General features: G+C 39.1%; 1 protein-coding gene across 1 annotated transcript in view; it reads right to left on the bottom strand.

Annotated features, from left to right (window-relative positions):
* Positions 1 to 3,063: 3,063 nt before the first annotated feature.
* The window catches only part of Iqub (IQ motif and ubiquitin domain containing), a 72,972-nt gene continuing 50,483 nt past the window's right edge, over positions 3,064 to 25,552 (bottom strand). The window contains exons 9-13 of the mRNA XM_028872976.2: positions 17,975 to 18,145; positions 11,552 to 11,728; positions 8,128 to 8,376; positions 7,332 to 7,517; positions 3,064 to 3,787 (exon numbers count right to left, since the gene is read on the bottom strand). Of these exons, the coding sequence (XP_028728809.1) occupies positions 3,605 to 3,787; positions 7,332 to 7,517; positions 8,128 to 8,376; positions 11,552 to 11,728; positions 17,975 to 18,145 (966 nt within the window). The 3' untranslated portion in view covers positions 3,064 to 3,604. The remainder of the gene's footprint in view (positions 3,788 to 7,331; positions 7,518 to 8,127; positions 8,377 to 11,551; positions 11,729 to 17,974; positions 18,146 to 25,552) is intronic.

Here is a 25,552-nt window from a genome sequence, read left to right as displayed (position 1 = left end):
CTTCCCTTCCCTCCTTTCTTCCTTTCTTTTTTCTTGACAAGGATTCATTATGAAGCCCACCTACATTGGAACTTGTTATATAACCCACACTGACATCAAGCTTGCCATCTCCCAGCCTCTGTACCTTGAGTGTAAATTGTCTTAAGAAACCATTTGAGGCAGTATCTAAAGTTAATACATTGTGGTGATTTGAATGTAATTGGCCTGCACATGCTCATAGGGAGTGGCACTATTAGGAGGGGTGGCCTTGTTGGAGGAAGTGTGTCACTGTGGGCGTGGGCTTTGACGTCTCATATGCTCAAGCCACACCCACTATCTCAATTCACTTCCGGTTGCCTTTGGATCAAGATGTAGGACTCTCTGCTCCAACACCTTGTCTGCCTGCATGCCACCATACTCCTAGCTGCCTTGCTTCCCACCATGATGATAATGAACTAAACCTCTAAAAACGTAAGCCACTACAATTAAATGTTGTCCTTTGTGAATTGCTGTGGTGGTCATGATGTCTCTTCACAGCCATAGAAACCCTAAGACACACATATATAACCATTCCAATTCACACATCATTGGTAGAGGCCATATTTAGTATAAGATTCAGTTAAATATATCTGGGAATGTTCATAGCCTCAATACAGCACATCAAATCCTGAATACTAGATAAACATATGGGTAGTGACTGAATTGTGTGTGCTCTAACAATCAGGGCAGTGATCCATTGGTGAAGTCACCTTGTGATGGCACTATCAGCAGGAATCTAGGAAGTGGGACCTGGCTGGAGAAAGTAGTTCTCTGTCTGTCTGTCTGTCTGTCTGTCTGTCTGTCTGTCTCTCTCTCTCTCTCTCTCTAGCTCTCTCTATCTAGCTCGCTCTCTCTCACGCACACACGCACACATGCTGGACTAAGGTAAGCAGCAACATCAATAATACATTTCCTTCTCCATGATGTTCTTCCTCTCTACAGGCCTATATGACACTTCTGAAAACATGATTCCAAATACATATCTCCTGATATGATGTGTTTTCTGAAGTATTTTGTCACAATAATGTGAAGTTAACTAACATAGTTACTAATTGCTTCATCTCTTGTATCTCTGTTTATTCCTCATCCACACTTCATACTGCGCCAGCTGGTGATAGTCTAAACAATTGTTAACATTACCCTATGCTGTGTATTACCTTTGTCCTGTTCCTCCCAAGACAGGAAGTCAAACACATGAACAATCCAAGCTTAAGGCTACATTTTCAGTTTAACTTCTTGAGACTACTCATGGGGCTCAATGATTGCTGTGGTCAGGGCCCAGAAAGAACACTGGTACACAGTTGTGATTTGAATACAAATGTCCCCGATAGACTCATGTTTCCACATTTGGTTCCCAGCTGCTGGCTTTGTTTGAAAAAGTTCCAGGATCTTTAAGAGGAAGAACCTTGCTAGAGGTGGTATCACTGGAAGCACTTTGAAGTTTTATAGCCTGGTCTCACGTCCTATTTTCTTTCTCTGGTTTCTATGTGGGAATGAAATGTGACCATCTAGCTTCTTGACTACTAGGCTGGCTTCAGACTCTTGCTGCCAGGCTGTCCCCACTGTGATCAACTGAAGCCCCCTAGAACTGGAAACCAAAATATCTCTTTTTCTTCCCCAGCTTACTTTGAACCCATTATTTTATTGCGGCAACAGAAAAGTAACTAATACACATATTCAAACTGTTTGATTTGAGAAGCATTTAATAAAAGGATCGTCTGAAAAGAGAGGACACTAAGAAAATCAACAGAAGCAAAACATCCTAAAGTTTCTTACAAAAATGGAAGCAGACTTTCAAGTGAAAGATGGAAAAGCAGGAAGGAAATTGAAGGAGAGTTGCACCATGCTGGAGGTAGACCCAATCAAAGCCATGATCTTAGAGAAACACAGCCACTACCAACATACCAAGAAAGAAACAATGACCAGGGGAAATAAATATCCTAAATTCTAGTTATCAGGCTTTGGACGCCTATTTCTTCTCTCTGTTTATTCCTTGTCTTCCATTCCTAGGCCCAATGTTCTAGCCAACTGCTTCACCAGTGAGTCAAGAGGGCACATAAAATCCTTCACTCGATCCTATCTGACTATTTCTCTCTCACTGCCTTCTCAGTTCTTCTCAGAGATGACAAATTCTCTTGAACTATGTTGCAAAAATCTGGTTATTCCCATTCCTGTGTAAACCTGCATGTGTCCATGATAAATTGTTCCCATTATATCAAAGACCAGTCTAGTTCTATTCTAGTCTTAACTGGAATGTTCTTGTTATGAAAGTTCTTAAGCTGTCTGGACTATTAATCAACAAGGAAACGGTACTATAGAATTTTCTTCTAAATGTTTGGTTCCTTAATGACAATTGACAAGTGCCATGTTCTTGCTATGTAAGGAAAATTGTAGATATGCTAGATATAGGTTGCTAAAATATCAAATGTTTATGTGGAACAAGTATTTATAATGAATTTATTAATCTCTAAACTTGAAAGGACAACATAATTTACAAAAGATTAGAATAAAATACATGTTTTTTATGATTCTGCGATGTAAGTGAAATATCACTATCTGATTCTATCCCCACTTTCGGTTGTTTTCTTCCCCAGTGTTTTCCAGTTAGTCCTCCATATCTGGTTACCCACTACCTACCCTGTCCTTTACTCTAAGACCATGTGAACTTTGAGTCTATGTTTCTTTCCTTTTGAGATTTTTCCCATTAGAGAAGGCCACTGGAACAAAGCAGAAGTGTGAGATTGAGGGATTATTTTCTGACTCTTGAGATCATCTTGGGTTGGTTGATCCTCTCAGTGATCTACTTATCTCCTTTCCACTCTGTCTGGGTTCCCTGGCTTCTCCCTTCCCATGTACCCTGGGGACTGTGGGGTAGATTCAGTATGTCTGCTTCTGGCCCTGGACTCCAGTACTGTTCCTTCTGTTTCCCTGCATCATGTATGTCTTAGAACAGGTTCTTTTGCAAATAAACTCTTTTTGAATCATGCTATTTGGGGTGTGCCATCTCTGGATGCATTGGCACTCATCACATAGTCCAGACAGATATAGAGCCAAGGTTATTGTTGAGTTTATTGAGATGTAGGCTGACAGTTGATTTGATCAAGTTCATACTTCTTACAGAATTTCAACATTGCCCCACAGGAAGTCTCCTCTATAAATAACATTTCTACTGTTTGCCTTGTTTCATGGCATGTAATGCAGATTTTTTGTTTGTTACATTTTCTTTTCTTGGATTATGCAATTAAAAGGTAAAAATAGACAATAAAAGTAAAAATTCCAAATACTTATATCAAAATACAGGTATGTATAGAGAATAATTACACTCATAAAATATATGTTAAATGAACTATTTTCATTGAAACTTAAGCCAAGGTTTTGTTTGGCTGTTGTATTTTGACTGTAAATACTAATCACCCAACAATGGTTCATGTATACAGATTTTTTTCTAGTCATATAGCTTAAAATACTGTGAATAAAACAAATACAAATGGAAATATAAAAGTGGTTCCCATATTACATGACCTCTGTATTACTCTCTTAGTAGAAAACAAAAATGCTCATCATCAGGTTGGTATTCCTGAACCTCCTAAGGTCGAGTCCCATGGGGTTCTATAATTTTAGGTGGCTTATCTGTGCAGTATTTACTTCTGATACCGTCTACTTCCTCATCTTGAAGCATAAGTGAAGCAAGCATTGGAATCTGTGAAAAATAATTTTTAGCCAGGATATGCTTGTGCTTGATCTTGTGAATAAAAAGGCGTCCATACCCCTGCAAATAAAAGAAAATAAAATTCTATGGAAATCCATACATATATATTTTGCCAGATGAAACATGACCATGTCTTAGTAACTTGGCTTTATTATTTATTGAGTATCAGTTTATTCAACCTAGGATACATTTTTTTTCTCACTATATCTCTTATCTTTCAGAGCTTTGTTCTTATGGTGCTTTAATGTAAAATCTACCAAGACACTCTCTCCTCTCTCTCTCTCTCTCTCTCTCTCTCTCTCTCTCTCTCTCTCTCTCTCTCTCTCTCTCTAAGTCCAAGCTACTGTTATTAATTCTATACTCTTTCTCTCCTCCATCTGTATATATAGTAGTTACCTGATGTGGGGTAGAATGTACCAGGTTTCTATGTTTTATTCCAGTAGCCTGTAACAAGTGACAAACTTGCATAGGCTTACATATACATACATTTGAACAAAGCTTACAGGAAAGCATTTTACAGTGATGTCTCAGAAAGACTCACATATCAAGCAACTTTACACTTTTGCCATACCTGGGCAGTAGATTGATGAAGTTACCATCTTTCACTGAGAATCCATATGCATGAGGGGAAAAGCCAGAAGTTAGAGGAAGCTGAGGGAAAGGCTGGAGGACCCGAGTTTCTGAAAACATTGTGGAGACACCATCCTAGCTGGGAACTGCCATCCCAGCCTCCTTGTTACATAAGAAAAACTCTGATTTGATTAAGTTATGGCACATTTGCTCACTCTCTTACTATAGTTGAACCCAAATGCAACCGAAACAATGAAAAATTATGTTCATTTCATTTCTTTGTTGTTGTTTTTTTCTTCTAGGCACTTTACACAGTATTTAGCACATCCAAAATAAGTTCTGGCTAAATAATAAATATCAGCCATTCTATTCAATGTTCACAATCAGATGTCTGTTCACCCAATCACAATGCTGCCTATGTCTACTTTAAATTTTGTGTTCTGAGAGTAAGACATTCTGCACTGTAGAACCTTTATAAGGGCAACCAGGAAAATCAAAGAAAGCCCTGAGAACAAGAAAGTGTGCAGTAGAAATAGCCTGGCTCACAGTGCTTTCATAGACACAGTTATTACCCAAAGTAACCAAGGCCAGACACTAAGTGGAGATCGTTTAGTGGCCTATTCATTTCCAAAACTTCACTAGGGTGAGACAGCCTCATCTCCTTGCTATAGATGAGAAAATGAGAGCACTAAAGCACTAACAAATGGGCCCAGTCCTACTTCATGAGGTCAGTGCAACTTCCGCTTTTTGCTAACTCTACATCTTTAGCCAATCTTCTCAAATTTCATAATGCAAAGAGAGTAAGTCTTCGTGTGCACAGCTTGACAGTGACAAAGACTGGAAAGAAACATAGTAGATGATTTTTAGTGAGTCACTGGCCCGACTTGAGCCAGTTTGCATGCTATGAGAGAGCTTAGTCCTCCTCACTCTGCAGAACAGAGTCCTTCTCCTCTGCCTCACTGCAAAGAACGGAGATAACTTCATATTTAGTGGTGGTGGTGGCGGCGGCGGCTGCTGTTTTGTGGTTGTGTTTGTTTCTTTGCTCTGTTTCTTATCGCTTCGGGGAAAACAGGTGTCTATATCTTTAAGAGGATTCTGGAAATGCTTTGATTTGCTGCAAAAACTTGAACTGTTCAAGATGGAATGGATAGTAAAGCTTGCAGGGCGGTGCAAACTGGGGGCCTTAGAGAGAGAGAAAGGCTTGGTGATAGAGCGAGAGCCTCTGCTCCACTTGCAGGATTCAGAATGACTGGTGCCCTGAGATTAGAAATGCTCCTGAATGGAACATTTAATTTGAGACTTCGGTGATTTGATTAGGTACACAAAGGAGTTGTGTGGATTAATTGAAGAAGAACCGGAATATCAGCTTTGGGAATGAATTTCAGTTTCATCGCGGGTCCTAGATGAAATGATATTGCTAGTATTGGCTGTGCTTCCAGCGATTAAATATTTATGAAGCAGCTTAGTTTACTAAATATAACATTTAACACAGCTTCAATTTCTTTCTGCCCTTTCTTTCAGTCCCTAGAGTGAATTTTTTCATAGCCCGGCTTCTTAGAACTCAAAAAATTATTGGAAAAGGCTGAAATTGTAACGAGTTTCCTCTCCTTATATAATTCCCTGAACCTTCTGTTAAAACAAACAAACAAACGACAAGCAGCAGTGGCATCTTGGTTCAGAACGGCTGCACTGGATGTCACTGCTCTGTCCTCCTTTAGCTGCACCTTGTGTGTCGAGTTAAAGGTACCGCAGTATAATAAACTGGGGGAGAATTGGGCCAGGTCCTGGGTTTGCACTTGCTGAATGTAAATGGGGCCCTCCGGGAATGCTCCAAGAGCCCCTCGAGTTGATTCATCAGAACGCATTACAGATTTCATCCTGTAAGGCACTAAAATTAAATAGCAGCTAAGTTTTGCAGTGCTTTCTCCACTCTGAGTTAGGTGGAAGCAAATGGGGGGATGGAATCTCGTCAGTATGATTGCTGTAGACCACAAAGTCGCAAATGAAATTGATTTAACAGTTGAGTACTTTTTTAGCAGACTCCTGCTGATAAATCAAAGGACAAACTCTGGGTTCCATAATATGTATTTATTAATAATAGGCATTATTCATTATTCAGATTTTTGGGGCCTTGTTTTTAACTTAACATGCAAAATTATAAATTTCCTCATGACATCTTCAGACAAGAATATCATATACTTGACTAATGTTCATCCGATCTCTGTTCTTCTCCTCTTCTCTAGCTACTGCTGCCTCCTGCCCTCCCCACAAATAGTCCCTCTTCTACTTTTATGTGGTTTTTACTTTCAAACTTTAGATTTCATATGTAGAAGAAAACATGTGCTATTTGTCTTTTCATGTCTGGCTTACTTTAACACTATGTTCTGAATAAAACTAAAACACACAACACAAATATATGTATATCCATTCATCAGCCTATTGGACCAATGTTAATTCCATATCTTGTCTGTGGTGAATAGTGCCATAGAAAAATTGTGTACAGGTCTCTGTCAGACTTAGATTCAGAAGTATCATAGCTGCATCATATAGTAGTTCTATTTCTAGGATGTGAGGATTTCCATACTGATTTCCATAGTGGACGCACCCAGTTGACATTACACCAGCTGTGGCCCCTACATCCTGGTCAAGAGTTATTCAACAAATACTTATTAAACTCCTGGCCTTCAACAGGTATTATTATAGGCACTAAAGGGATAGAAAGACATAATTCAAACAAAGTCCTTCACAAAACTCACTGTGAAATGAACGTGCTTGAACTTGTTAGAAGAGAGTAAGATGATGTTAGATGCTTGTATATTCAGGTCTCTCATCCTTGCCCCAATATACCTTAACTTTCTTTGAATTTTCACACCTGCAGCACACACCATCCACATGTTTTGCTATTGCCTCCTTACATATGGGTCTCTTGATTCAACAGAAACTCTTCAGACAGTCGTTGGATATATCAGAGGGCATTCAAAATGCCTGTTATAACCAATTGGCTGAATTAAAATTTCAGAGTCAAGCATCTTACCTGCTCAATACTCTGTAGCTTGAGATGAGCTACCCCTTCATCCTTGGTGAGAAGAATGCAGTTCCAGGGAGACCATTCCACATTCTTATCCCACCTGACCATGACCAGGTCATTGAGATCATCCCAGGCACTGAGGATGGACTGGGATGCCCAGATGTTCTCTGTCAAGTACTTAATATCTTGGAGCTACATGCCAAAATACGTTTGAACAGTAATGTTATTTTCTTCTAAATAAATGGTTTAAATATCATCATATTAATTGGGAAAACAATTAAATCATGTTGAATGAATGTTTAAAGAGGAACATCATTCAAAAGACTTTCCTCTCGTGCCACAGCCCAAACTTTGTCATCTTTCAACATCACCCACATGAAATATGCTATCAGACATTTCATTCTCTGACTGAGTGCCAGTCTCCTATAGCTCGCCATCTATATATATAAATATATATATATAGTATTTTATATATATAAATATATGTAGTAATATATATATTACATCCCATATATACTCTACCATCCTTGCTATCATTCCTCTTAAACATCTGCCTTCTTTTCTAGGACATGATGTCTGATTTACCAATGAATTTTCAGAGCTTAGCATAGAACTTAAATATCAAGAGCATGTCTGTGCATGAAACTCAGGAATGCAATAGCTGTCTGCTTTAGGAAATCCTAAGTAATGTTTCCCAGACAAAACCATGTTCAAATGTGTTGCACTTCATGTCAAGACAGCCCCGAGAAGACAACCTCTCTGCCTGGTACATTTCATGATTGGCATCCTCCACAGGTCATACCTGCATGAGGAAAGCAATCTGAGAGTCATCCCCATAATTGGCTTCTGAGTAGTAGAGCCGCTGAAGTAAACACTTGTACTTCAAAAACGACTCTCGTTTTTGAGTCTCATTCTCAAGGTTCACACAGTGTCGGCAGCGGTACACACGATGCGAGGTGGGTGACACAGAAAATTCCACAGAAGGCAAATACAACTGGCAACTGTGGCAAAAATAAATCTTATCGTAAAACTTCAGTGGGTCTTGAGGGACCTAAATAGAGGGAAAAAATAGATGATGAAAATCTAAGCCACATACTACACAGAAACACTGAGGACTGCTTAGAATTAAATTCTAAAATTGGTTACTTAAAAAGTCCTATTTTCCTTTTAACTGCCTATTCTGTATAAGACTTAAATTCCAAGCAAGAATCATTTTCCTGACTCAAGTATTAAAAATCTGTGTTACTCTCCCACCCTTGGATAGATGATGGCAGAATATTCAGAAAATCAAAGTACTGGCGGACGGTGGTGGCGCACACCTTTAATCCCAGCACTTGGGAGACTTGTCTATTACTAGGAACAAGGAATGGCTATCTGCACTCAGTGATCTCATTGGATATTATATGGAAAGTTGTTGCCTGCATGATGAGGAAGGGAAATAAATCGATTCAAGTGGAAGAGGCAGGGGGTAACGGTGATCTCCTTGCTGTTGACCTAAGAGCTTTGAAAAGGCTGTTGACTGTCTTTTTGTCTGCAATGTTTCAGTGAGAAATCTACTGCCATCCTTATTTTTGTCCTACTGTATACAAGTTGCTGTTTCTCTCTGGCCACTGATGTGTTTGGTGTCCTTTCCTCTGTTCCTTGCACTTCATGCAGGGAATATATAACAAATTCTCAAAATTTGACACAGAAAATACATAATTCAATCAAAACAAGGGGGTGGTAAAAGGTAGATGCAGGAGTTTCACCAAATGCATGTGCATGACAAATGAGTATATGAGAAGAGGCGTAAAATCATTAGTTATTGTGAGATACCACTGTACATCTGGTTAGAATTTCCTACATGAAAAACTTCTAACACCAAGCACTGATGAGGATGCCAAGTAGCTGTGAATATCTGTTGTTACTGTTTTTTTACTCTATACTCTTTTGGGGGCCCACCACCTAGCTCCCAAATAAATCCTACATGAAGGCTTATTCTTAATTATAAATGCTTGACCTTAGGTTGGCTTGTTTCTTGCCAGCTTTTCTTAAATTATTCCATCCTTCTTTTGCCTCTGTACTTTTCCTTTTCTATTCCTGTATAGCTTTATTTCTTACTCCCTGGCTTGCTGTGTAGCTGGGTGGCTGGTCCCTGGAGTCTTCCTCCTTCTCTACCTACTTCTTCCTCTCCTCCCAGATTTCTCCTTCTATTTATTCTCTCTGCCCGCCTATCCTTTCTCCTGCCTTGCTATTGACTGTTCAACTCTTTATTAGACCATCAGGTTTTTTAGACAGGCACAGTAACACAGCTTCACAGAATTAAACAAATGCAACATTGACAAAAGTAACATATCTTAAAATAATATTCTACAACAAATCTCTATTACAAGAAGTGCTTCCTGGTATTGATCATATAGGTAAAAAGTTTAATAATCTCTCTTAATGGCAAAAATGCATTTAACCATGTGGCTGAACACCACCACCTGGTATTTAACCCCAAACCAATCAATTTATATCAGAATTATAATCGAGTATGTAGAGTGACTTTATTCATAAAATCCCTATGCTAACGAATTCAGACTTCCTATAACTGTGAAAGGATAAGAATAAAACTCCTGCATCTCTTAACTATATATTAGGTTTTTGAACTGTAACAACAAACTACTGATACATCAAAGCATCGGTGAATCTCAAATGTAATGAGTGAAACGAAGTCCATGTCATAAGATTTTGTGTGATTCATGATAGAATTATTCCATTTATATGACACTCTGGAATAAATAAAACTATCAAAATACAACACAGGTCAGCATTTACCAAAATTTGTTTAAGAGCTGATATCAGGGAAGTCTATGAGGAGTAAGTTTTATCTGGACTGTACTATTAGCTACATGACTTTATGTATTGCCAAAACTTACCTGAGTGAACTTTTATCAAGGAAAATTTAAAAGCAGTGGTATTGCTGTGGAATAATCCTTTCATACACTGTGAATATTTGTCACTGTGATTGGTTTAATAAACAAGCTGACTAGCCAATAGCTGAACAGGATAAAGTTAGGCAAGAAAGCCAAACTGAGAATGATGAGGAGAAGAAGGGTGAAGTCAAGGGAGTTGCCAGCCAAACGCAGAAGGAGCAGGAAATGAATGTGCCGTGCTAATAAAGGTACTGCCATATGGTAGAGCGTGCAAAAGGAATATGGGTTAACGTAAAATGCAAGTGCTAGTTAGTACTAAGTCTGAGCTATTGGCCAAGCATATAATTAATATAAGCTTTTGTGTGTTTATTTGGGACCAGACAGTCAGAACAGAAAACTCTGCCTCTGTTTACATGATATAGAATTATGTAATGGTACAGAGTATCAAATTCTCTTACTATAGTACTACAAATCTATTAAAAAAAAAAAAAAAGGAAGCTAGCTTGGACAAATTAAAAATGAACTGAAATAATACAATGGTAAACTTTTCCTCCAGTCTTTTGAACAACATAATCATTTTCTAATTAATTAAATAGAATATGAACAGTAAGCACGTTTTGTTTTTCTAAATTTTTGTCTACATTTTGATAATTCTAAAAAAAAATCCTACAACAATGACTCATTAGTAAAACTTCCCAATTTCCTGAAGTGTGTTAAGTAGCTTTGTAAGGAAATAATGAGGTATACATATCCTCCAGAAACATCATGATACTGGAGTGGGAAGACATGATTTAATTCAGCTACAAGCTCCACTTGGAGTTCTTCAGGCTGTTTTCATGGATCTGGTCACTGATACTTACGTTTCCATGCTAAGTGCTTAAGGAAGACAGGCAAGACTCAAAAGGAGGATTTTAGTGAAAAGGCCAACTCTCTCTGAGGCCTCATGAGAGAAAGAAGGAGCTAGAGTTTAGTTTTTGAAAATGGCTTTCAAACGGAAAATGAATAGGAGTTGGCTGGAGCAAACAGAACACAGCATTGTGGGTGGGAGCCAAAGAAAAGTAAGGGGTGTGAGAGATCACAGTGTCTTCAACACTACACGACAATTGGAAATTCAATTCAACTCTTAGAAAAGAATTCAAGGCTGAAAATTCATATGCAGAAGAGGTTAATGGGAAAATTTAGTTTATCAACGTTAATAAATCCAGAGGTCTCACTGAGTGGATGGTCTTGCTTAGATTTGTAGTAAAGCATAGAAGCAAACTTTGAATATCTTTCAATTAACAATATTACATCTAGGGATTTTGAAAATAAGTACAGTAAGGAGAGTACCTTAAGGTATCTTGCAACTTCAGGATTAAACAGAGGTGTTTTGATATAGTGAAAAAAGAGTGTCGTAATTCTTTTTCTGAGTCCTTCAAGATTATGAGGTTTGACTCCTCTCATCATGAGGTCAACTTCTCTGTCAATCAATTCTAAGATTTCTTGGGTCAGTTTACATTCGTGTTCCTACACAAAACACAGAAGTACTCAGTATAATTATTTTAAATCACTATTTTTGAAATTACCACCCAAAACAAACTAGAATCCATGTTCCAAAACACTTTAAAAGGTGACAGGAGTAAAATTTGGTACAGCCAAGTGGAGACCAAATTAGAATTAAATAGTTGGCTTGATAATGTATAACTTATAACCTAGCAATTCTTTAAGTAAGTGCTTTAAAGAAATGTATCTAAAAAGCTATTTTTCACAGTACCCAATAGTTAGAAACAACTAAATATTCACAAGCAAATTGAATAGATAAATAAATCATAGTTTACCAATACAATGGATTTATGGAAATGAGTAAACAATATGATAGCTGTAAATCTTAATGCTTAAATCCTATGAGGTCAGCAAAGTGAACCAGATACAAACTGTTACATGCAGTGTAATTTCACTAAAGGTCAAAAGTAAAAACATTGAAACAAATTATTTATAGGCTTGTACAGAGGAAGCAAAATCATCAAGAAAAAACAAAGAAAAGATGCCCAACAAAGATGTTGCCCATTGGTGATTACTTTAAGGACACAAAAGGATGTCTAAGAAGAGGAAAGAAATGGGCACAGAGGGGTGCAGAAGGGTGCAGAGGGGTGTGAAATGCATAGGTTAGTATTGGAGAAATTATTTTGGCCACTCCACGTAGTTAAAAGGATATTTATTTAATGGTGTAACTCACAAATTAAGTAATGGGTAGGTCACAGGGTCTGGGGAAGGTGTTACGCAGTCCAGCGGTGTTCTCCGGAGTTCTGCACAGTCAATCTGCACCGGTCAGCATCCCGGCACCAAGAGAGCGCCCAGAGAGAGTGCTGGCCCATCCAGCTCTCCGGGTCCCCAGGCACCTCCCCTCGCCCCGCCTCATAGGCGTGACAGTTGCCAGAGTCTCAATGGGGGTTGGAACTTCCAGAACCAAGCTGGAATGGCTACCCACTACATCTCCCCCTTTTTGTCTAAATAAGAAGGTTCTAAACTAATACAAGACTATATACAAAGGAATGGTTATCAAATATTGTCCAGAAATAATGAGAGATAATGACCTAGATAAGATGTAACTACAATCAATGCAAACAATATCAAGCAAGAAACACATACTAAAATCCAGAGAAGTATAGAGCATAGGTAAACAGCATGTTATAAAGATCATTCAAAGGTGTCCTATCCTGAAGAACCTGAATCTAATAGTTAATATGTTCTATCTAAGATATTATATATACTAAGTTGTAACTATAACTGCTAGTCTTCAATCCCATCAAAGACCTGAGAAGGAACATAATGGTACCTGAGAAATGGTAGATGGATGCAAGCAACTTTCGGGAATCTTGCAAAAGTAGACCAAGACAGCTGGCAGCCTGGACAGTCACCCAATGTTTCTCAGCATTGTTGGTGCATTCAAATTGGCTACAAGCCTAGAGTATCTGACAGACCATTTTCAGAAGCAGGATTTTGAAAGACCATCTTACCCTGTCTTGGCAGAGTACAGTGGTCGCTTTCCTTGTGTCCCGCTTGTCTAGAAAGGAGAGCATTGAATTTGTACTGTCAGCCATCAAGGCAAGGGCAGTTCTTTGCCCAGTAGGCCATTTTGTGCCAAAAGACAAACTTTCAAATGGAAATGTCTTAGAAGCCCAACATTCTCTCGGGATCAATTGGTGCAGCCAGGAGCAATTGTGTCTCACGTCAACAGAATTGTAAGTTATTTAAATGCCATATTTTCCAGGTCTATGAAGTGTTTGAAGATTACCTGCCCATCTGACCTATGTATCTGTAAATCTGTATAACCTAACTAACGTAACTATAGAGATGACAGGCATAGGCGACTATAAATCTATAAATCTTATCTATCGAAATAACCTAAGGACTAAGGCTTCACGTAAATAAGGTAAACAGTTTATAAGCAAATGTATGGTGAAGAACGATGACTTCAAAATTGTGACAATACAGAAGATATTTATAACAGAGGTAGGAATATATAGTGCGATATGCAATATGACAATAATAGCAAGGTTGGAAAGCCATGATAACATTGCTAAACTATTTGTCTATTTTCCACATGTCCATTTTATCATCCAACACTTTTTAGTAAAGTACTGAAACTGAGTAGTCAGAACAAGAAAACTTCAGGTAAGAGCTAAGGGCTGAGGACTCTAGTTATAGGCAGTGACACAGAGGTAAGTCCATCTCACTATCGGAGGAAACCAGATGGTACACAGTTTCTGTGGGGAAGACCAAGGGTAAACAGAGTAATTGTAGAACAACGTTTTTTCATACTTTTTCTAGATACTCAGTAAAATGAGTAAATTGAAATGAGTAAGTTGAAAGCAGTGGTGTCTCACCCTAGAAGCACTTTAGAAGGGCCTTGGAGAAATCTGAACAGAATTTCATTAATATGGCTTTCATATCTAAGGATCTAATTTAGCTTCTCTAAAATGGTGTCTAGACCTTATTCTTACTCATATAGTCACATACTTATAATCAATCTCTCTGTCTCTCTTTGTTTCTCTCTGTATCTGTCTGTCTGTCTGTCTGTCTCTCTTTCTCTCTCTCTCACTCCCTTCCCTCCCCCCTCGTGTGTGTGTGTGTGTGTGTGTGTCTGTCTGTCTGTCTGTCTGTCTCTGAAACTCTAAGTGATTACAGTGTATACTCAGGTTTAAAATGTATTGGTCTTTATACATTTAGTACATATTTGAGTAGACAGATGTACATATACATATACAAGTAGTTTATTTAAGGTTGTATTAAGTCAATAGAGTCAGAATTTGATTTTGTTTACACCTTTATCTTTCTTCAAAATACTGTTAAATAAATTTCATCCAAATAGTTCAGTTTAAACAAACTCAGGCACATGCATCATCTTTAGAATTCATTTCTGGCCTCTTTAATTGACTAGGAACTGGTCCTACTTAGCAGGTAGGAGGATTCCCTACAAGTGGCCTCTCTTTCTCTCTTTGCCAATCTGGTCTTTCCATGACCCTCTAGAAACATCCTTATTTCTTGTCTCTCACCTTTGCTTCTCTTTTGCTATCTGTGGAGGTTTCCACCAAGGCTGTTTACAACATGAGCATCTTTGCAAAGGAAGCCCAGAGAAAAGCAGCCCATGCTTCTGCTCTCCCAAAAGGCAGAGATACACAAAACCTGTGAGCCAATTACCTACCTCCGCAGTGTGTCATAAGACCCTTGTGTGTTGGGGTTCTGATTTTTCTCAACGGAAGAGCTCTTTGTAGTTAAGGGATAAAGAACCTAAATGGGGTACCTACAAGTTATGATTATAAAATTCTCATGCTTGTCATCAGTGTTTTGGTTGGATGGAGTTAAATAAAGCCAGTATTTTTCCAGTTGCCATTTTAAGTGAAACACTGATTTTTATTGAGATGTCTATATGTACTTGCTTGAAACTGTGGGCCACATTGATGGCAAAACTGACTGACCACGCAGTTATTCAATCCATCACTTACGTCCAAACTTTAATTCATTCATATAAATGATCACTCACAAACAACTGATGGCACATTATGTCACAAAGGAAGAAGCTGCCAAGAACTTACCTTCAAGAACTCAAAACACAACTTAGAAACCAAACATTGCAGCTGAAATCCCTCGTATAATTTCCCAGCAATTCCAATGATTTACGCCCAAGACTGCTTTCACTCTGAGCTGTCCAATGCATGAGCACTGCTGGCTCTAGTGAGACTGGACCGCCTCCCTTTGGGAGTATGGAAAGCATATGCCTCGGCGGCAAAGGGAGTGAGCTTCCCAGACACCGCACACGCGCGCAGGCGCGTACACACACGTCAGGACTAAAGCACTGCTAGTTGTAGCATGTGGCAGATAGCAATTCTTCACTAATACTCTCTCCCTCTCCCTCCCTCCCTCCCTCTCTCCCCCTCCCTTCCTCCCCTACATCCCCCCTCTCTCCCTCTCTCTCCCCTTCCTCCCTCACATCCCCCCCCCCCATCCTCAGATTGCCCACTTCTGAAGCTCTGCCATCTTGGCTGAAGATAGTAGCTACTATACTAACCAAAACTGCAGCCTTGCCCAAAGGCCTGGTGTCAAGTGTCATCTCAGGGACATTCTGAATCAAATAACTAATCAATTGGGGAGGGGAGAAAGCCCCAGGATTTCCACGTAAATCGGGAGTAAATGGGGGAGGGGGGAGCAAATGGATTGCTGGCCTAGGTCGTGCTCACAAAAGAGATTCAGCAGGATCAGAGAGAGAGTCAGAGTTTATTAATCTCTTCTGTGATTATGTACTTGGAATGGAATATGCTGGAGGTGGCAGGCCTCCTTTGCTCGTACTACCTTGAGCTGTGAGGTTGTGTAACCAGGAAGACAACCTGGAAGCCTCTGAAACTGCCCTTGGGGGCGGGGAGCATGGACGTGGACAGGAAAGCGGACAGCCTCGCTCACTTCTCCGAGATATTTTGGCTCCTGTGCCTTAAACTTTGGGCTGACAAGTTTAGAGGTCCTAATTCCGCAGTGAAAATTGCTTCCAGTAGAGGATACACTACTCCTCTGAGCTCTGACTAATCCTCCTCAAATCAGGAGATCTGGAGAGAACAGTGACCATCATACATATCCTTATAGAGGTAACTGACTCTGATTTTCAAAAGACATGGAAGGCGTTATTACCCCTGGGTATAAGGACTCACGTGTTTGGCACTCAGGTCTAGGCATCTCCTGGTAAACACTTAGATGACTTTGAGAGAAGAGCACGTCACCCTGTAGTCTAGAGCTCTTACGGCCCACGGACAGGAAGGCTGTGAACCGGTCAGTGCTAATCCAGGGTGAGGAAACATGAAAATGAATAGCAGAGGGGAAACGAGGGATTCTGCTGTGGCCTTGATGCCTATAAATACAAGAGGGTCTGTACTTTGCTCATTAACCTCACTACTATAATTCCATTCAGGAAAAAAAAAAAAATCCATCCAAGTCGGAGGAACTGATCGCCAAGTAAGCAGATCCAAGCAGCAGCTGCCAGCGTTCTGTAGCCGGACTGGAAGCTCTCACTCGCCCCCTCCTGGTGGGTCATGGGAAGACACCCCTCAACACAGTCAATCGGTGAGTGCTGCTTCCAGAGACATCCTTAGTTTGCCAGGGCAAACTCACACCCTTAATTCTGTGAACAGCCCTGCCCCTTCCTCTGACTCGCGGCAAATCCTCAGGGCAGCCCCAACTTCAAAGTTCTGGTGAAGCTGACGCGGTGGCGCGCACTTGCAGTGTCCGGATGATCCCGGAGCTTTCCTCTTCTGAGCACGAACATTTTTCCTATCCACTTTCTGTATTCCAGCATGCCCAGGCAAACTTCAGAACTCAAACCCTTCTCGGAGTCTATTTCTGGAGGAAACCTGACCCGTGACATCCACTATCTAACTTCCATTTCAAAGCAGAAAATTAATAATTTGTGAGGAGGGAAAGGCAAACATACTTACATCGATATGGCTTTATAATGGCAAAAAACAGGGCATCTAGATGGCTCCCTGGGTAAGAGCACTTGGAATGCAACCCTGATGGCCTGGCTTCCATCTGTCCAACTCAGAGGAAGGAAGGAGAAAGCCAGTCCTGAAAATTATCTTGTGACCTCTAGTGTGCACTGTGACACACATGCACAAACACACACACACACACACACACACACACACACACACACACATACACACACACACTAAAAATAGATAAAATAAAACTTGTAATGACTATGAACAGCTTTTCATTGAAAATTGTCCCAAATGTAGACAACAATTGCTGTTCTTTAATTCCATTTTTAAAATAATGGCTTACATGGCCTCTATTATTTTTAAAATTGTATACTTACATGGCTAGATAAAGATAAATTTGCATTTTAATATACTATATTTACATTTTACTAGGTCATCATAAAACATGTATGTAATTTTTGCAAGACTGCGGGGAACCTGTGGCTGATATGTAGAACTGAATGGTATTGTAAAATAAAAAATAAAAAAACTGCACGTCAGACCCACAGCTTTGTGCATGATTTTCATCAACATAGACTTTGAGAGTTTTTAGTTAAGTATTAATTCATAAGCCATATCTATTGCCAAATTTACCAGAATAACTTAGTTGTTTATACAATTTCACATATGCAAGCATGTACTAATCACTTTATAATTACTTAAAGAAACAGAACATGTGGACTCCAGTATCCAGCTGATCTTTTTATTGACAGTGACCTTGACTAAGAGAGACAGTCAGTCGACATACCTTCACAGTGTGCTTGAGCGTCAGGAGTATGTCCAGCCTTTCATCCTGAGAGAGGTCTCTCAGCATGACACACTTGTAGATGCTTTGCAGCTCTCTGGCTCTTAGAGTGAACTGTGTGTCCATTTCAATGATTTTGCCATCAGGGTTTCTCCAGGTCTTTGGAGCTGAACACTTGAAAATAATATTATTGTTGCAAATATAGTTAATTAGAGACTGAAGATAATAATTTTGTCCCATCCACTAGAAATCTGTCTTAAGTCCTAACTAAAAGCATTACTAAAATTCATGGAAGATAATTGAAGACTCCCTAGATTATGGAAAAGTAAAATATTTATTTTTCCATTTATTCATCGTTGATGAACTGCAGATTGAACTTAGTGCTTCTTAGATGCTAGGTAAGGACTCTACCATTGAGGTCTAAACTCACAGAGCTCTCGATTAAGACATTTTACTATGGGCTGAAGAGAGTGTGTACTGCTCTTACAGAGCCTGCTCTGTTCCTAGCACCCTTGGCAGGGAGGAGACAAAAAGACAGATCAAGACATTGTTGGACTCCACTGAACATATCATGTAAGCAAGTCTGATGATTCCTTGGGGATGATGAATCCAAGTCTGATGATTCCTGGAAAGATGGCTCATGGGTTAGGCATGCTCACAGCTATTACAGAGGTGCCAGGTCATATAAGTCCCTGCTCACACATGATACATGTAGACTCGTGCATATAAACATATTGAAAAATTAAATCTCTTAAAGGCATTTAAAGATACCTCTGCAGCACAGGTAGCCACATCTGCCAGCCTTATAAAGACAATTAAAGGGTGGGAGAATAGACATTTGTTCAGTCTGCAGAAGGGAAAACATATCTCCAAGATTGAGAGTTAGGGACTGATTTATATTACTTGGCATGGTGAATGGCTATATTTATATTAAAAATTATGCGCTGACTCCATAGGGAGAACAGCATGTATTTAGCATGTGTTTTATTATTATCTGCCTAGCTCTACATTGACTATTATTCATGTGTCTTTGTTGTATGCCTTGCTGATTAAAGACAAATTTCATAGAGCAGCTATGGTTGGTAATCCTCAATATCTGAAGACCTTCAGATATCTCAGAACGGGGCTGTGTGAGTTATGTCTTAGTATCTTTCATAAAATAAGTCCGTATCAAGTTCAAAGTTCTTCACAAAGCAGGTTTCCACAGTGAAACAGTTCTACAGTTGACCCTCTATATCTGTGTGTTCTGCCTCCTCAAATTCAACTAACCCAGGTCAAAAAATACAGAGAATTTTTTCCAGCTGAACATGATGCCACATGTCACAATCCCAGCACTCGGGAGGTGGAGGCCAGAGGAACAAGAGCTCAAGACCAGCTCCTTTCTACACAGTGAGCTGGACAAAAATTCAGTCTCTATATAGAACATATGTAGACCTTTTCACTTCTTGTCATTGCTCCCTGAACAAGTCAGCACAACAAAGATATTTACATAGTATTTACATTATATTAGGTGATAAAAATCATCTGGAACGGGGCTGTAGCTCAGTGGTAGAGTGCTTACCCAGTAAGCATATAGCCCTAATTTCAGTCTCCAGGACTTAAAAAAAAAAAAAGGAATCTGGGGATGACTTAAACTACACAGAGATGTACATGTATTATAAGCAAATACAGCATGCTTTCATACAGGACTGGAGTAACTGTGGATTTTGGTATCCACGGGCTCTGGGAACCAATCTTTTGCACACACGAGGGACAACTGTTTTAGCAGTACTATGATCACTACTACCCAAGTGTTGCCAAAATGTCTCACTTTCTATTGACAAATATGGCAGAGAGCACCCCAGCCTAGTGTACCTCCTGAATTGAGGGATGGGTGATTGGGTTCACTTGCCCTAACATTCAACTAAGGATTCCCAGGCGAAGAAGTCAGAGACAGCACGGTGTCTGAACTGTCTACTGAATGTACCACCAGGATGACTTTTAAGGATGCCCCACTGTGCTTAGCACTGATCTGTTTTCTCCTACCAAGAGTTTAAAAGCAGAGGATTCAGCTACATATCCCTTGGGAATCATTTGCTATTTGTTTTCTCTTGTACTTTAGAATAAAAAGCTGCTCTATCATTTTGCCTGATTATAGTCCTTCAGAAGCAAGCCTGTGTTGATCACAATTGCTGGCTTTTCAGATATTGGATGTTTTTGTAGGCTAATTAGTCATTGCTTTGGGGTCCTTGTATCCTGATTTATGACATAATTGCAATCATTTAAACCTTAGATGTGGTTTAATTTTCAGTTTAAGAGAAGTTCTCTAGGTGTTGGAGCAAATCATTAGAAACTCATAGTGATACTAGACTGCACTTAGAATGACAGTTTACAATGAAGTTTTTAGTTATAGCTTCAATTACCTCCATTGTTTGCATGTTAGATTGAGAAATACAAAGTTATCCCTTACAATTATATTTGATATGTTTTCAAAACAACAGTATCCTTATAGTTATAGCAAAATAAAAGTTACTTAGAGCAAGTAACCTCCAGCAGAAACTTCAGATTCTCAGTTGAAGTTTTGATCTGGGGACGGCAAGCCACAGCACTATAACTGGTTTATAATGTCACATCAGAAATAGAATAATAGGTAATGTTAGCTAGACAGCTGATAGGCTAGAGCTGAGCTGGATGAAGAGTTACAGAAGTAAAATGAGTTAATAATAAGACACTTTAATTAATGCCAGGTGGTGGTGGTGCACGCCTTTAATCCCAGCACTCAGGAGGCAGAGGCAGTTGGATCTCTGTGCATTTGAGGCCAGCCTGGGCTACAGAGTGAGTTCCAGGAAAGGCGAAAAGCTACAAGGAGAAACCCTGTCTCGAAAAACAAAACAAAACAAACAAACAAAAAAAGACATTTCAATTGTTATCACTTGGAAATAATGCAATTCTACACCTGAAAGAGCCTTACACTGAGTATTTTGCTCAAGTACAATGATTCTTTCAAAGCTCATCTTAAAAGTTTTAAAGAATACTTATGCTAAATTTCATCTATAATATCCTCAAGTCTAACTAATATCTTAATCTTCATATGCTAATTTCCTCAGCATGACTCTATAAAATATAATTTCTTTTCTACCATTAGTAAGGACAATATCTTTTACTCTGCAGGCTGGTAATTTATTTCATTTGTAATAATCCTTCTAACAACATGTTTCTGAAATGTCTACTTTATCTAATTTATTGTATGTTGGCAGTTGCTACACTATTTAATTCTACTTGCAAATGAGTGTTGATCACAATTGCTGGCTTTTTATGGCTCTGGTGAGTGCAAGATACTACAACAAGGTCTGAGGCTTTTCCAAATGGAGATCCAAATGCTTCTCATCTTTTAACTCCCAAGTCGAGCCTTACATTTTCCAAGAAATGCTCTCTAGTACCAGATGCTGGAATCCATAGCACTGTTTACATTGGAAATCCTTTTGCAGTTATAAACATACATACACACACACACACACACACACACACACACACATACATACATACACACGTATATAGTGTCTCTATTTCAGTAACACATGACAAAGGAAATTGGATCTCAATTGTTCAATAAGTTTTTATGATTTTAAATTTTGTTTTCCTAAAAGGTTATAAAAAGTAAATTTCTCAGGTAATTCTGTATATTTCTCAGGGTTTATAGTGCCCATTCATTCATTCAACAAATACTTATGGTGTCTACACTAGTTAGTACCTTGGACACTGAGTAATAAAGTGCTGTCCTGATTTCAAAAGCTCTCAGATCTTATGGGATATAAAAGCAAGAATATAACTAATTAAAGTAGAGAATGAGTATGGTTGATAGCTGCAGGTAAACAGGCAAGGATGCACTGTCTATAAAGCACTTGACTCCTAAGAAAAAAGCCATACCTACAATGAAACCAAGAGAATAAACAGGAGTTAGCCAGATTAAAGAGAACTGAATGATATAATCAGAGAATCCTGTGTATGAAGTAAGTCCCAGTTCCCAAGAGCTGGCACCAACAAGATCTTTATATATATGTATGTATGTATGTATATGTATACATATATATAAAGATCTGTTCAGCAAAGCTGTTTTTATCTTTGGCTGTCCTTCTGCCAACACTGATAACTTCATCTTCAAGTACAAGCTTCTTTGATTTCAAGCCTTACGGTATTTTTTCTTAACTCTGATGAGGGAAAATGTCAACTTTGCTTATTTCTCTTTCCTAGTTCCTTTTTTCTTTGAATGCTTTGGCTATAATAAGAGATGTACAACAATCATGTTCTTAAATTGCTTCAGAAATAGAAGCGTAATAAATTCCACTTAGCTGCCAACAAATGAGACAGCAGAGGCTGCGGAACAGAGCAACAGAAGAACAGCAGGACGGAAGGGAAGGAAGGGGCGAGGACAAAAGCCTCGAGAGCAGCAGGCCTCCCTGCGAGGAGAAAAAAATGGCTGCTCTGGGAGAATAGGCCCTTTCTTCCTCCGGATTAATTCTCAGGTCCCCAAGGGTACAAATTAAGCATAAAGTTAAGCCCCCCAAAACCGCTGGGTAGTGAGCAACCTTTCTTTTATACAGCAAAGGGGTTTTATTCATCCACAGTGACCCCCTGTTAAATGCACAGCTCAGAGAGAGGTAGATGCATTTTCCTATCCCATTAGCTGTGGGCCACCTGAGCATGGAGAAAAAGCATTTACATGGCACAGCTACAAAAGTTGCAGGGTTGTTTTTTTTTTTTTTTAGGCCTGTGACTGTGAGAAATGATGTATGAATCAAGGAAATAAATGGCCTCAACTTTAGGGATCATCTCTTACAGAAATGCAAATGATCTTTTCACATAGCTTGGTAAAAAACACCCAAAACATAAAAGTGGTCTTCCATTTGGACGTCACAACCTGAATTCCTTGACCTCAGTCAACCTGTCAGTTCTTAACGTCTGATAACCTGAAGAAGTCAGGGTTCAAAGTGGTCAATTACAAATTAATTAATGCTTTTAAAAATCTTTAGAGTAGGGGCTGGAGAGACGGCTCAGCAGTGAAGAGCATTGACTGCTCTTCCATAGGACCTGTGTTCAATCCGCAGCGTCTACACGGCAGCTCACAACTGTGTGTAATTGCAACGCCAGGAGTTAAGACACCTTCACACAGACACACAGACAGGCAAAAATATTAATGTATATAAAATAAAATAACATTAAATTAAATTGAAAAAATAAACTTTAGAGTGAAATTTTTTTACTAAGAATGAGAACCTTTAAATGTAAGGACCTTTAGTTCAGTTTTTTGATTAGACCAATGAAATTATGCCAGTCGTTCATTATTCAGAGAAATAGTATGTTCAGTATAACATAAAATATTGTTTTCAATAGATCCCACAGTCATTGGACTAAGTGAATTTCAACTGAAACTAAATATAAATGTTTATCCTCTGTAGTTATTTCTAAGTGATAAGAAAGTAAAATTTTGCTTTAAATATCTACTTTATAGAGCTTTTGATGATAAATGTTGCATTGCCGCTCTGCTTGCTGGTTACTTTTAATGTCTAAAATAACTGTGACCTTGACTGACTTCTGGGATAACCATAAACTGTTTTATCAGCAATCAAAAAGTCCTGTATGATATAAGTTGCTTGAGCATTTATGAAATGAATACTGACTGCTCCTTGAGGTTAGAGACAATGGCAGGATGGACATAAGGAATGGACAGACATGGAGAAGAACAGACCTTGCATAACTACTTCCTACTAACGTACTTTAGATGATCTTGGATTACAGTGGTGTCAAGGTCACCAGCTTGATTGGTTCTGGACACAAAGCAGTTATCTGCTTTTCTCTGCCCTTACAACTTTTCACACACACACACACACACACACACAACAACAACAACAACAACAACAACAACAATACACACACACACACAACAACACACACACATACACTTTGATTCAATGTTTTATTTACATAATAATAAGGTATAATCCCCTCACTGCCTTCCCACTGTCTCTTCAGTCTACTTCCCAGGACAACATTCAAAATCCAACTCCACCTCCTCAGCCTTCCCACCACGTCCCTGTCACAGGGTAGAACTTCCTATATTTAGAGTCCTTCAAGACTTTGAACTCTACTCTTTACAAAGTATTTAGAAATCAAAACCAAATCTTCCTCATAAAAATTCTTCTGAACAATGGTTCTCCATTTTATCTTTATTTTGGATGAGATTCATATAAAAATCTTCTTAGCATGCTATATTTACTTCATGAGAAAGGATGATGGTAATCAATCGACTCTACAATCAATTTCATATTGTGCTTTGACCCACTGATTATATAAATATATATATATTATTTGATCCACACATATAATTTCAAAAACTGCTTAGAGGCAATGCTAGATATGGGGCCCAAAGATATGGTAGCAAAGTATTTAACGCATAAGCAAGAAGATATATTGTATAAGGGTTTATGGTAGAATTTAGACTACCTTGCAGGAAATAGGAAGAAGCCAGAGTAACATAAAGGGAAAGTCCTGAAGAAGACAAATTTCAAATAAGGATGCATGAGTGCTACCTGTCTTTCTTGTCCATTGGTACCCAGAAGCCTCCAACTCTTGCAAATATTCAGGCTGCACCAGGTCCATGCCATCACCTCTAGTAAGGTTAAAAGGCATGTGAAATCACAGTTCCTAGTCATAAAGCAGGTTCAAGATAAAATTGTTCAAACAATAAATTTAGTCTGAAATATGATGGCGAAAAATACTGTCCTAGTCATTGTTCTATTGCTGTGAAAAGACATCATGGCCAAGGCAACTCTTTAAAAAGCAAGCATTTCACTGTGGGCTGGCTTACAGTTTCAGAGGGTTGGTCCGGCATCATCATGGTAGGCAGCACAGCAGCAGACATGGAAGGCATGATGCTGGGAAAGTAGCTGAGAGCTACATCCTGATCCTCAGGCAGAGAGCAGAGAGACTGAGCCTAGCATGGGCTTTTTGAAAGCTCAATTCCCACTCCCCTCCCCCATGACACACTTTCTCCAACAAGGCCACATTTCACAATCTTTCTAATTCTATCAAAGAGTTCTACTCCCTGGTGACTAAGCCTTCAAATATATGAGTCTATGAGGTCCATTCTTATCCAAACCACCAAAAATATGGATATTAATGTTTCTGACAATTGTCTTTCCTGAAATGAAGATATTTGAGAATTTTAACAATGGTGGTGTCTACATGATTTGTTCTTTATTTGGAATATGAAACTCAGAGCATTATTTTCTGCTCATAGTTTACTGCCTTCCTCCATAAACATGTATTGATAGTCTATGTGAGGAATGTGTAAAGGTGTGAGAACAGAGCTAAGAGGTGTCTCTTACCCTGAGAATACAATAATAAGCCAGTTGAGTGCGGCAGCACAGACATTTCACCCTAGCACTCCACAAGCAGAGGCGCTTGGGTCTCTGAGGTCAGACTGGTCTACACAATGAGATGCAGGCCAGCCAAGGCTATGCAGTAAGACCCTGTCTTCTCTGAATAAGGGGAGCATTCAGGCTTGTTTGAAAGAGAAAGCAATTGACAACTAAGAAAACTGGG

This window comes from Peromyscus leucopus, chromosome 3 (assembly GCF_004664715.2).
Source record: "Peromyscus leucopus breed LL Stock chromosome 3, UCI_PerLeu_2.1, whole genome shotgun sequence".
NCBI classification, from domain to species: domain Eukaryota; kingdom Metazoa; phylum Chordata; class Mammalia; order Rodentia; family Cricetidae; genus Peromyscus; species Peromyscus leucopus.
This window is presented reverse-complemented; position numbering and strand designations above follow the sequence as displayed.